General features: G+C 39.5%; 1 protein-coding gene across 1 annotated transcript in view; it reads right to left on the bottom strand.

Annotated features, from left to right (window-relative positions):
* The window catches only part of LOC120529925 (deleted in malignant brain tumors 1 protein-like), a 104,339-nt gene that overhangs the window by 58,769 nt on the left and 32,895 nt on the right, over positions 1-12,675 (bottom strand). Inside the window, exons 13-16 of the mRNA XM_039754133.1 lie at positions 10,392-10,508; positions 7,371-7,454; positions 4,571-4,714; positions 2,159-2,287 (exon numbers count right to left, since the gene is read on the bottom strand). Of these exons, the coding sequence (XP_039610067.1) occupies positions 2,159-2,287; positions 4,571-4,714; positions 7,371-7,454; positions 10,392-10,508 (474 nt within the window). The remainder of the gene's footprint in view (positions 1-2,158; positions 2,288-4,570; positions 4,715-7,370; positions 7,455-10,391; positions 10,509-12,675) is intronic.

Raw genomic sequence — 12,675 nt, 5'->3', positions numbered from 1 at the left:
CTTGACATACTGAATGCTGGGATGCGAAACATTACTTTACTGGAGCAGAAGGAGCAGAGCTTAAGTGGAAAGTGAAGAGACAGAAGTTAGCGACTCACTTCTCTGTACCTCATTGGCCTTGTTACCAAACCTTTATCAGTAGATTTGTGTTTTTCCCATTCTAGTGTTAACATACAGAGCTTTATGCCATTTTGGTAAGTGGATGAAAGGGTCACCTTAAAGCTGCTAGTCAGGTTACCAGCAGTTTGAAAGAAATGGAATGAGTTTTAACTTTTCAGATCTAAGGGTCACAGTCTTCTCACAGTCTCTTACTCTCTGCATCTGAATGTAAAAGCAGCTGCCCCAGATGGAAATCTGTAAGGACTTTGGGGTATGAAAGTGGAGGAGATTCTAAAATTGGCCAACAGGTTGATGCATAAATGTCATTATAGCAGACATTTTATTAAGAGTTGTGCTGAAGTGAATTACTTAGATAAGGTACTTGATTTACTAGTCATTCTAAATCTCTTCACTTTGAAGATTGTCATGAACTGTGGTCAGTGACTAAAAGAACAATACCACAGATGTAAGAAGCTGATACCAGGCTTGAGATGAAGGTTGCAGAAATCGCTCTCCATGACAATTTTAGGAACCTGACAATCAGGGAAGGACCTCAGACTAGAGTCAGTGCTCCTGTGGATGAAGAAGAGTCGGGTGTAATCAGGCCCGTCGCGACAAGGCAGGCAGACCAAGCAATTGCTTTGGGCCCCGAGCTGGCCTGGGGCCCCAAGACAACGACTGGTTAAGAATAAAATGCAGCGACAAACTGTGTGAGCGCCCCATTGATAGTGAATGCAGTAAAGTGCAATGACACTGTTATCGGGATCCCCCTCAAGGGGGCCCCCCTCGCTGACAGCAGCCAGCCAACCACGCGATCTCTGCTGCCGGCAAAATACAAAACTTCCTCGGCAGTCATGAAGCGGAATTATGCTTCAGGAAGCCAAAAAAGAAAGAAGAGAAAGGAAGAGGAGGATAAGAAAAAACAAGACAGTGGTAAGTGATAAATTACACACATAAAATAGCTCTACTTGTCTTGTACAAATGGTGCAATTTTGCAGCAGGTAGGCTAGCAGAAATATGTTTATGTATCATACATAAATGACATGACATTGCTATAGCTTTGTAATAGGTTTTGATGAAAGTGGCATAGCATGCTATACTAACTGTTCCACTGTGATAATCTATTTAGGAAAACCACACAATAAATTCTGTGCATCAAACATTAGCTTGGGATGTTTTTAAGCATTGGTAGTCGACTCACAGCACTACTAATAATTAGTAAACATTTAATTATAATTTCATTGTTTGTTAACAGTAAAAAGTTTATTTATATAGCACATTTCATACACAATGGCAATTCAAAGTGCATTACATAGAAGAAAATTAAATAACAAAAAGAAATAAGAATAATTGAAACAGTTTAGAAAAATAAAATAAAATACAGTACAGTTGGACGAACAGCTGCACAGTGCTCATTCAGTAAATTCATAGCTAAAGACTAAAGATTAATTAACTGTCTATTTACCTTCTGTTAATGATTGTTTATTTGTACAGTGGTGTTTTTTGCAAATGTTCAATTGTTGAAAATGTTCAAATTTTATGCACTTTATATGCAACAGCAGTATTTGCACTGTAAACCTTTTTTATTTATATAAAGTGTGAGTGAATTTAAACTGTATGACTATGCTGTGGTTCCTTTGCGTGCGTGCGGGGGGCCTCCATGTCCATTTTGCTTGGGGCCCCCAAATTCCTTCAAACTGCCCTGGGTGTAATGGTTTTAGAATCTAGGGGCTGATGGTCTCTGTGCACTCTCAGCGTAAACTGTATTATTAAGGCACTCTATGACTGTCTGGGAATTCCTCACAAGAAACCGCTGACAGCTAATGGGAGAAGAGAACTCTCGAGAGGCCTTCTCACCTTGTTACCACTATGAACTCCAACACAACAAGCAAATGGAAAATAAGAATTAGAGCACAGTGAGGTTTTTAGGTCACTTTGTAAAACATGTTGACGCTCCGCAAAAACATTGTTAGATAAGACATATTGGCATTAGATGGATATATGAGTAAATAGGACTTCAAATCATGCTAACCAATACCAAAGAGATTAAATTTCATACCATTCTTATTTTCTGTATTAATGTAGTCCTTCGCTGCAGTGTCATCATATTCTGTCTCCAATTGTAGCTGCTCTTCTGTCAATGTTTCATCAGAGGAGTCCACATATTCATACCCTGAATTAGAAATTCCTAAAAAAATGAACAGAAGCAAAGTATAAGATTTGGTGTTTCTTTCTACTTTCATAAATTCTGTTATAGAAGCCACTTAATTTAGTTAAGGGATACAGAGACAGGACCCATACCACTAGGGATTTGAAACTGTTATGAAGTAGCGCTGACCACTGTGCCACCTTATATGTAAGTGCAAAGAAGCTTAAAAGGCAAGCAAATTAAAAAATTGTTTCAAGAGAATAATGTGTAGTATACTGTGGCTTATGACCTATAAAATATGATCCTTAAAATATGATTTGAACCATAAAGTAAAATTATATATTACCTTCCAGAGCAAACTCTGAAGGCTAACTGTGCATATGCCCTTCTACCTTAGTACAGAGTAATTAAAATTGTTAAGGCTAAGCAGACCAAAAAGGTGGGATAGGTCAGAGGTAAATGACACATAAACAACACACTCAGAGGTAAATGACAGTTTCTGTGAGGAGGAACAAGAGTCAGTGTCAAATGGAAACTCTGCCATAAACACTTTATCATTATATCTTTCTTACGCTAAAGAAAAAGTGATAAAAACAAAATTGACTGACCTTTGCATTACTCTACAAGGACATCGTCTTTTGTTACATTTTGCATGTTCGATTTCTCTCGATCTTTTGACTTTCGTATGAGTTTTAGCTTTTACTTGACTTTTGTGTTTTGACAGTTTTTTTACCAAACAATGACTTGGCTTAGAAATAATGATTTTGCTACCAGGTGGACGATAACACATTTCTACTTTATATTTCATTGCTCTCCTGACTACTCACAGCTGCCTTAAGGCATAGAATCTGGATCTGGTTTCCTTCATGACTTTGTGTGTGAAGTTTTTTTTATTTGATTCTAGAGTCTATGTATGGTCTCAGTTGTAGTTTTTTGGAGAATCATTCCTGAGTGATTTTAGGAGCATTCTCCAGAGCACAAATAAATCAATGTTCACCTGACTGATTGAGGGGTTTCTACATTGACCCTAGCTATTGTGTGTGTGTGTGTGTGTGTGTGTGTGTGTTCACCCTGCAATGGACTGACGTCCTGTCCAAGGACTGTTCCTGCCTTTCGCCATATGTTTGCTGGGGAACCTGCAACCATGTTCAGGATGAAGTAGGTTTAGAAAATAGATGGATGAATGGATACATTTTGTGTTAAGTGCACATACTTTCCTCCAATCACATAACTGCTAAGTACTTAATAATGTAAAGCCAAGCAGATCTGTGAGATCAGAGATAAAAAGCAGCATGTAAAATGGCAAGCAGCAGAGTCCAAAGCATAAAGCTGCCAACAGCTAGTAAAAGGCACATTGTTACACGCACAAAGTTTCTTTACATAGCTTTGTAAATTCTTGAATTTAATTAATAGATATTAGATTAGTGTAATTAGACAAGCAGCTTATATCTTTTGACCATGATAAGTAAAAACAGAACCAGGTTAATTTTTACATATTTAACAAAGCATGCTCAAGACTTTAGCTATGGAAATATTGGAGGTGATCAATTCAATAGCTTAGAAGAGTTAAGAGCTAAGAGTCTGATGGTATAAAATACAAATACTGTACATATGCCTGTAGTGCTCTTTGTCCAATGTGGATGCATATGAACCACATATACAAGTGAAAAAAAATAGAATATTAGGTAAGTGTGCCAATGTCACCTAAATATCACACACTGCTTTTTTATTATTATTATTACCACAATTCTTTTGAGTTCACCTGTTTGTTGTCTGGTACAAATCTTGTAATCGATATTTAACCCAATTCCTAATGTCCAAATGACTGTAAATTTTGCACACTTACTCACTTCCAATGACAATACATGAATCAATAATCTGTTTCACTAATTGATCCATGTTAATTAAGAAATTAAACTTTCATATGAAGAATAGTTAAATATTTCACCAATAGATGGCGCTACTAACAGATAGAAATATTAAAGGAAGTGTTAAAATATTGATTACAAAATTATACTAAAAGAATCCCAAGACTAAGCAGACCCCAAAAGTTGATGGATATATATATATATATATATATATATATATATATATATATATATATATATATATATATATATATATAAGTGTACTAAAAAGTACAAAATAATTAAATTCTCTAAAAAGTACATCTTATACATTACACGTAAAATAAAAGCACGGGCGCTTTTCATCAATCAATAAAATCTTAGCAAAAGCTCTTCTTTTGGCTAATCGCTGCATCCTGCCCTACAGTATACTGTATTGTTTTGGACTGTTTGGTGATTAACTAACTGCTGTTACGTTTTTCTTGTTCCACTTTGATGTCATCATATTTCTCGTCTTCCTGTAGGTCACATTTCTCATCACCCTCATAATCTTCATCTTGGTAGAGTTGATCTTTATATATTTTTCTGTTTCCAGAATTGTTGTCATGTCTTTTGTTTCCTGTCATTGACAGAAGGAAAAAGAAAAGATTATGTCATTATTGAAACTTAGCAATTACTGCACCAAACATTTACATTATTATCTAATTGAAGATTATGATAGGTCTAACAAGCTCACTGCTTTTCAAATGGCTTGACTACAGTGATTTAGAATTTGCTCAGGGTGAGGCTCCTCTTTCAGCTGCTTGTCATCCTTGACAGAGCAGTGCTGGGACTCGAACCCTGGGCCGTGAGATTACAAAACAACCTTCTCAGCCAGGAGCTCTAATGCTAGGACTGTTTGTGATGCTCCATCAGTGGCCATGTTCAAATCACTCATACAATACAACTGGCACACAGATTGTCAGTTTACTCCCTTGTACTGTCTACTGATGTTTAGTTGCATAGTTTAAATTTTCAATGTTTGTTCCCCCCGTTGCAGAAATGTTTTTAATACTGTATTCTGCTAGTTTGTTAATGAAAGATTGATATTATCCACTGTTTGATGTCTATTTTGTATAATCAGTTTCAGCGATGTCGGTGTAGTTTTTTGTAAGTAAATGACTGTCATCAGGCACATTTTTAAAAATTTTTAAATTTAACTGAAGAGATCCTGCTATCAACGCAGATCTGAGCACTGGATGCTCTAAACCTACTTTCAGACAAGCTGTGAAGGTAGAAAGAATGTAAATGATCTGTCAGCTACCTACATCTAATGTGTACTTCCATGTAATAGACTCAGAGGAACATAAAGTCCATCCATCCATCCATCCATTTCCTAACCCGCTGAATCCGAACACAGGGTCACGGAGGTCTGCTGGAGCCAATCCCAGCCAACACAGGGCACAAGGCAGGAACCAATCCTGGGCAGGGTGCCAACCCACCGCAGTACACACACAAACACACCCACACACCAAGCACACACTAGGGCCAATTTAGAACCACCTAACCTGCCTGTCTGTGGATTGTGGGAGGAAACCCACGCAGACACGGAGAGAACATACAAACTCCACGCAGGGAGGACCTGGGAAGCAAACCCAGGTCTCCTAACTGCGAGGCAGCAGCGCTACCAACATAAAGTCAGATATTTTAAATATTCCTGTATCCACCTGGTAGCACTGTGATCACAGCTGCCTAAAGAGATCCACTATGCCCTCTGGTTCCAAAATGGGAAGGGTGGAGTTCCAGCGTAAAGATAAAAGTTACAAGCTCATCCAATGATGGAAGAGGCAAAGATCCAAAGTGAAGATAAAAGTAACCTGGAAAGGACCTGCTCTGACTCCAATATAGTGAAAAATGATCAATTGCTTTTATGAAAGTTATATGAACTGTTACATCTGATATTGAGTTATGATGAGTGCAGGTACAGCGACATTTTGGGTACTGCAGAGAAATGTCTTAAACTTCATATTTCGGATGCTAGTATCATGATGGACAGAAAAAAGCAGGAGGGGGACTCGAGATTTCTGTGAATGTGTAAGGGTGAAAAAGGGAGCACAGAACAATTAAAATTAATATATGTGATCAAAATATTGAAATGCCGACTGAATTCGTCCTTCTTACTTCCCAAGGAGATAAGTAACATCATGCTGGGCAACTTAACAACAGAAATCATTCACTCTGTACCAGTATCTTAAGGATGAATCATTATGAATGCTGGTACTTTTACTTTGTTGTTATTTCTAAGTCACAAATTCAGTGTTGTCTTTTATTACTTTTGAAAAGAGAAACTCGTTCACTGGCTTCTGTCATTTTAATAAATTACATAGTGGTCAGCATCTTTATCCCTTTGCTGGTAAGTTTTGTACTTATTTTTACATTCCACTTATGTTTTGGACATTGTCATGTGATAATTCCCCACTGCCCATGATTATGAGATAGAATGCAATTTAAGACAAGTAAATAATAGTGCTTTGTCTTTCCAAATGTCACTTGTGTAGCGTGCGGCCAGGGCCCTTGCCTGACTGGGACGCTTCCTAACTGGGAGGACCGGGGGAGCAAGCATGACAAGAGCGTTACCTCCCCCAGGATGCTAGATGGCAACCCTCCTGAGTTGCAATGGCACCATGGACTCCCACAGGGCTTCATGGGAGTTAGAGTTTGGTGCAGCCCTGTTGGGATCTGCCGGTGCCACCAGGGGGTGCTGTAGCAGAAGCTGCTGAGCTCTTATGGGCAGTCCTTCTGCCACACTCAGAAGTGCTGCCGGAACTGAGTCATCAAGCACCTGGAGCATTTCCGGGTGGGCTATAAAAGGAACCAGCAGCCAATACTTGGGAGCCAGAGTTGGGAGGAGGAAGATGAAGCTTAACCGGAGTAGTGGAGGAGAAAAGGAAGCGAGAAGGAAGAGAATTGGTTTGTATTTGTGCTTGGACTGTGTTGTGGGCTCGTGGGAACAGGGAAGACGTTCTCCACAAGTGAAGAAAAATAAAAGCTTGTGCTTTTATAAGTGTTGCCTCCTGTGTCTGTCTGTGTCGGGCTGGGTGGCCTGCACGCCCGCTAGTGGTTCTGTCACACTTGCTTTAGTAATACTTTAATAAAAGTCTCTTCTATTTAAAACATTTTTATTTTTAACATGTCCACCTAAGTTAGTAAAACAGAAAACATCTTCTAGTATATCGTGTTAATTTTATCAAGCCGTATTTCCTCATATACAATATGAAGCATAGACACCTACTTACTTGAAAATTCTATGTTTTCAGGCACTTCTGGATTCAGCTTCTGCTCAATTTCTTCATATACAACCTCATAATCCTTATTATGATCTGCACAGAAATATGTTGGTTATTGTTGTAGTACTTTTTTTATTTTGGCATGACTGCTTAAAATGTATTCTGTAAAAGCTGATTCCTCTGCTGCATGTGCAGTTCAAGTTCAAGCACTTTACTGTCATTGTGAAACACAACAAAATTACTTTTTGTGACAGCCCCAAGGTGCATTTAAAGAAAAGTCAAATAATTCTAAGTATGTCGTATACAGTGTTAAGTGATCAACTAACCAGAGCAAATTATTATTACTCAAAGTACAGCAGTATAAATTGCTATTGCACCTGTTAATGTATAGTATATTACATATTATATATTGTAATACATTAGTATATTGCACATTACCAATATAGCGTATTGCACATGTTCAATTAAAAATGATCTTAGACTGAGGATTCAGAGTGCAGAAAGTTTATGGCAGAATGGAAAAAGCTCTTTTTTAGTCTGTTTGTGTGTAAACGGATTGACCTAAAGGGTCTTCCTGACAGGAGGAGCTCAAACAAAGAATTTCCAGGATGAGTTTTGTCCTTGAGAATGTTTTTGGCCCTTCTCACACAGCGAGTCTTATACAAGAGTTCAAGTGATGGCAGTTCTGTCCGAATAATGGCCTCTGCTGTTTATACGACCCGCTGCAGGGCTTCTTTAGCAGCCTTGGTGCAGTTGTTGTACCAGGCCATCATGCACTTAGTCAAGATGCTCTCCATAGTGCATCTATAGAAATTAACCAGCAGCTTCTGGGGGTGGTCAGCTCTCCTTATCTTCCTGAGAAAACAGAGGTGTTGTTGTGTTTTGCCTATTATAGCCAAGTTGTTGTCAGCCCAGGACAGGTCCTCTGAGATGGTGACTCCTAGAAACTTAAACTGGAAACACTCTCCACAGCATCTGCATTGATTGCTATCAGACTGTGATTTGTCTTTTTAATGGTCCTAAAGTCCTGAATAACTTCTTTGGTCTTTTTGGTATTTAAGACCAGGTTGTTGGTGTTGCACCATGCTGTCAGATTCTGAACCTCCTCCCTATATGCAGTTTCATTGTTGTCTGTTACAAGCCCAATGACAGTCGTATCATCCGCAAATTTAACAATAATGTTTGATTGGTGGATGGGTTGACAGTCATGGATGAAGAGTGCATAGAGAAGGGGACTTAGTACACATCCTTGCAGCACACCAGTGCTCAGGGTAAGGGTAGAGGATGTGTGTTTGCCCACCCTTACAGACGGGGGGTGGTTGGTGAGAAAATCCAGTAACCAGTTGCATATGGATGGAGCAAGTCCTAGTACATAGACTTTTTTGATCAGCTGGTTAGGTAAGATGGTATTAAATGCAGAGCTGTAGTCAGTGAAGAGCATCCTAACATAGGTGTTGGGCTTTTCCAGGTGCGAGAGGGCAGCATGTAGAGCCACACAGATGGCGTCCTCAGTTGATCTGTTTGACTAATAAGCAAACTGGTGTTGGTCTAGATCAGCTGGGATGGAGGCTTTGATGTGGGTGATTACCAGTCGTTCAAAGCTCTTTGCAATGACAGGGATGACAGTGACTGGTCGATAGTCATTAAGACAAGGTTATCCTCGGTTTTTGAGAACACGTACAATGGTTGTGGATTTCAGGCACAAGGGGACTACACCTGAGGAGAGAGAGGGGTTAAATATGTGTGTAAATACCTCCGCTAATTGATCAGGGCAGGCCTGGAGCACACGTCCTTGCACATTATCAGGACATGCCGCCTTTCTTGTACTGATGTTTTTGAGTGTGTGTCATGTGTGTGTACGCCTACAGGCTGTGAGTCTCCGGTCAGCTCGAAGCTGACTGAAGGCTGGTTATTGTCCTTGTCAAACCATGCAAAGAAACTGTTAAGTTCCTGTGCTAGGTTGGCATTGTTATTGGCCAGTGTGTATTGCACATCATTTTTCTTTTTGTAATTGGATGCCTTGCCACATCTGCTGTGAGTTTGAGTTGCTGTCAAAGTCCTCCTCAATACGTTGTTTGTACATTAGTTTAGCAGACTTGACTAACTAAACTAAACTAATGTACAGTACATACAGTATTATATTTAGGTTCCTGTATTCTTTGTGTTAATTCAAAAATAAGTAACACGTTTATTGATGGGACTTTCTCATCATCCTGCCATACAGATGTTCTTTGTGCAAATTGCGCTGAATTGTAGAACGATGTACAGATACACCATCTGTAGCGAGATGTTCTTGCAGGTCTTTGGAGGTGATCTGTGGGTTGTCTGTAACCATGCTCACAATCCTGCTCATATGCCGCTCCTGTATTTTTCTTGGCCTGCCAGACCTGCTGGGTTTAACAGCAACTGTGTGCGTTTCCTGATTCCATTCCTTACAGTTGAAACTGACAGTTTAAACCTCTGAGATAGCTTTTTGTTGCCTTCCCCTAAACCAGGATACTGAACAATCTTTGTTTTCAGATCTTTGGAGAGTTGCTTTGAGGATCCCATGCTGTCTGTCACCCTTCAGAGGAGAGTCAAAGGGAAGCACAACTTGCAATTGACCACCTTAAATACCTTTTCTCATGATTGGACACACCAGTCTATGAAGTTCAAGGCTTAACGAGCTAATCCAACCAATTTGGTGTTGCAAGTAATCAGCATTGAGCAGTGACAGGCATTCAAATCAGCAAAATTACAAGGGGACACAAATTTTTGCACAGCCAGTTTTTCACATTTGATTTAATTTCATACAACTAAATACTGCGTCACTAAAAATCTTTTTTCGGAAAATACCCAGTACAGTACTCACATGTTCCTAGGAAATGAAAGACATACCACCGTTAGCTTTTTTGTTGAAAGTAGAGTAAATTGAGGTTTAAAGAAGACTTATAGCCACAGGGGTAACATTATAGCTTAAATTTGGAAATAAAAACAGATGATCCGCATCTAAAATTACCACAAATAATGTCACATTTTATAAAACTGTACCTTTTTGTTTGATAATGGCTTGTGCTTTGATGAGAAGAACAGTGGACAAGACACACAGGCATATGCCCAGAGTCAAGCAAGTAGCACCAAATGCAGGAAGCCATCTGTTCTGCGTGCCTGAAATGGAGAAAGGGAGTCAAATTTAACATAATGTTTTAGTCAGGCTAATTCTGGACACAATTTTATGAACTGTCCAGGATGAAAGCTTTCTTAATAACACCAAATGACTTGCTCAAATCATCCCAATTTCATACTTAATTCAGGTATTCCAATTTTCTCCAGCACATCTAAGATGAGCAGGTGAATTAAACTGACACTGTAACTTTACATTTTCCCAGTGTTATGGATTGAGGTTGTATGAATGCATGTGTGCTAAAAGCTGCCCCATTTAGAGTTGTTTCTCATCTTATACCTTTTGCTGTCAGGATCGACTTAGACCTAAAAATGGTTACTAAAATTGAATGAATAGCTGGTCCACACAGAATGTTTTTCAATAAATATTTTTTCTGTCATTTGCTCATGTTAATTCTCTAAAACATAACAAACTTGATCAATAGAAGGTTTGGGAGAGAAATCTGCATTGGGTTTTCTAAAAAAGAGTTAAGAGTCAGCTCAATTTCCTGGGACAGTCCAGGTCCTTGTGTGTGGCCAGAACATTTCTGCATGTCTGTGGCCTGATGGCACAATAGTATGAGAAAAAGACATGCTAACAGTTTTAAAGATTTAATCAGTATAATGTTAAATATTAGATTGACATTTATGAATGTATTAGTGACTTAATGAAAAAATAGCTTTCTTTAAACAAGTTATTGTAAACTCTCCAAAGTTTTAGGAATGCTATCACTGCTAAAAACTTTTTGTTAAGTGCTGATTTGGAGATTTTAAATGGTGGTAGGGGTGTTGGAGGCGTTCATCAATCTACTTGTAACCAATTTTACAAGGACTTTCAATAAGCCATCTCTCCAGGAAGGGACAAGTAAACCTTTGAAAGTGACCAGCCAGCCTCAGGTGAAAGGGCAACAAGTTTACACTAGGGATGTGAGTGGGGTCTTGATGAAGAAAGGGCTGGTATGAAGTAAGGAGTCGGATTATTCCATTTGTCATTGGAGAACTGGGTTGTGGCTAATGAAGCAGGAAAGTCATTCTGTACTATGGCACTCCATTGCTGTATTTCGTGTGACAGGAAACCAAAAAATTAGGTTTAGTTTGCTCTCTCTGCCTCTGTACATTTCCCTCTGCCAAGAGGAAGGGAAGACCACCTTGGTCAAATTCAAATGCCATGCAGGAGCCAAGATCAAGATCAAGCAACCTGGTAGGAACTAATTATTGCCTAAATTGTATTAATATTATTTTGCCAACACTCACACTTGAATTTTGCTTACATTTTGGGTTTTTCATCTATAATGTAGTAGTAAGGTGTTGTAATGTGTTAGCCATTATGGATGCAATGAAAAGTGAAGAAAATGTCAGCTGTTATGGGCTAACTGAACAGATTACAATATGCAAGCATTTGTGGAAGCACAGGCCCTCCTTCAGGCAGTACACTTTGATACAACTAGCCTGAAAAATCTCTTTGGAGGTACAATAATTCATCCATCCATCCATATTCCAACCCGTTATATCCTAACTACAGGGTCATGGGGGTCTGCTGGAGCCAATCCCAGCCAGCACAGGGCGCAAGGCAGGAAACAAACCCCAGGCAGGGCGCCAGCCCACCGCAGGGTACAATAATTGTCTTCTGAAAATAACAATTAATTAAAAAGATCTAACCTTCCTAAATGATAACCACCTTACAATATCTTTCCCACAGTTTCATTATTTCTTTAAGATTGCCATGAATAACAGATTTAATCAGCTTTTGCTGTATTGAACTTTCCAAGACTATTTATGGTTGCCCTACTTTCTAATATAATTAAAGTAGCTTTTAGAGTACATACTGTGGCAGAAGGCAGGGGTTCAGACCCAAACAGGACACCTGGAAGGACCGGGAGGCAATATATACGTCCCCTAGACCACAAGGGGACAACTGCCCTGGATAGTGAAGGGACCACAGGGGGACGGAGTTGTGGAGGCTCAATAGAGCCCAGGAGATCTGCACTTCCACCACACCTGGGCAGGTGGAGGAAGGACCTTCCAGGGAAGCCCGGAGTGCTTCTGGGTGCTCATGCGGCACTTCCGCCACACCAGGAAGTGCCGCCAAAAGAACATCAGCAAGCACCTGGAGCTTATCTGGGTGATTATAAAAGGGGCCGCCTTCCTACAGTCGGAGAGCCGGAGTCAGGTG

The sequence above is a fragment of the Polypterus senegalus genome, chromosome 5, assembly GCF_016835505.1.
Source record: "Polypterus senegalus isolate Bchr_013 chromosome 5, ASM1683550v1, whole genome shotgun sequence".
Classification (NCBI taxonomy): domain Eukaryota; kingdom Metazoa; phylum Chordata; class Cladistia; order Polypteriformes; family Polypteridae; genus Polypterus; species Polypterus senegalus.
This window is presented reverse-complemented; position numbering and strand designations above follow the sequence as displayed.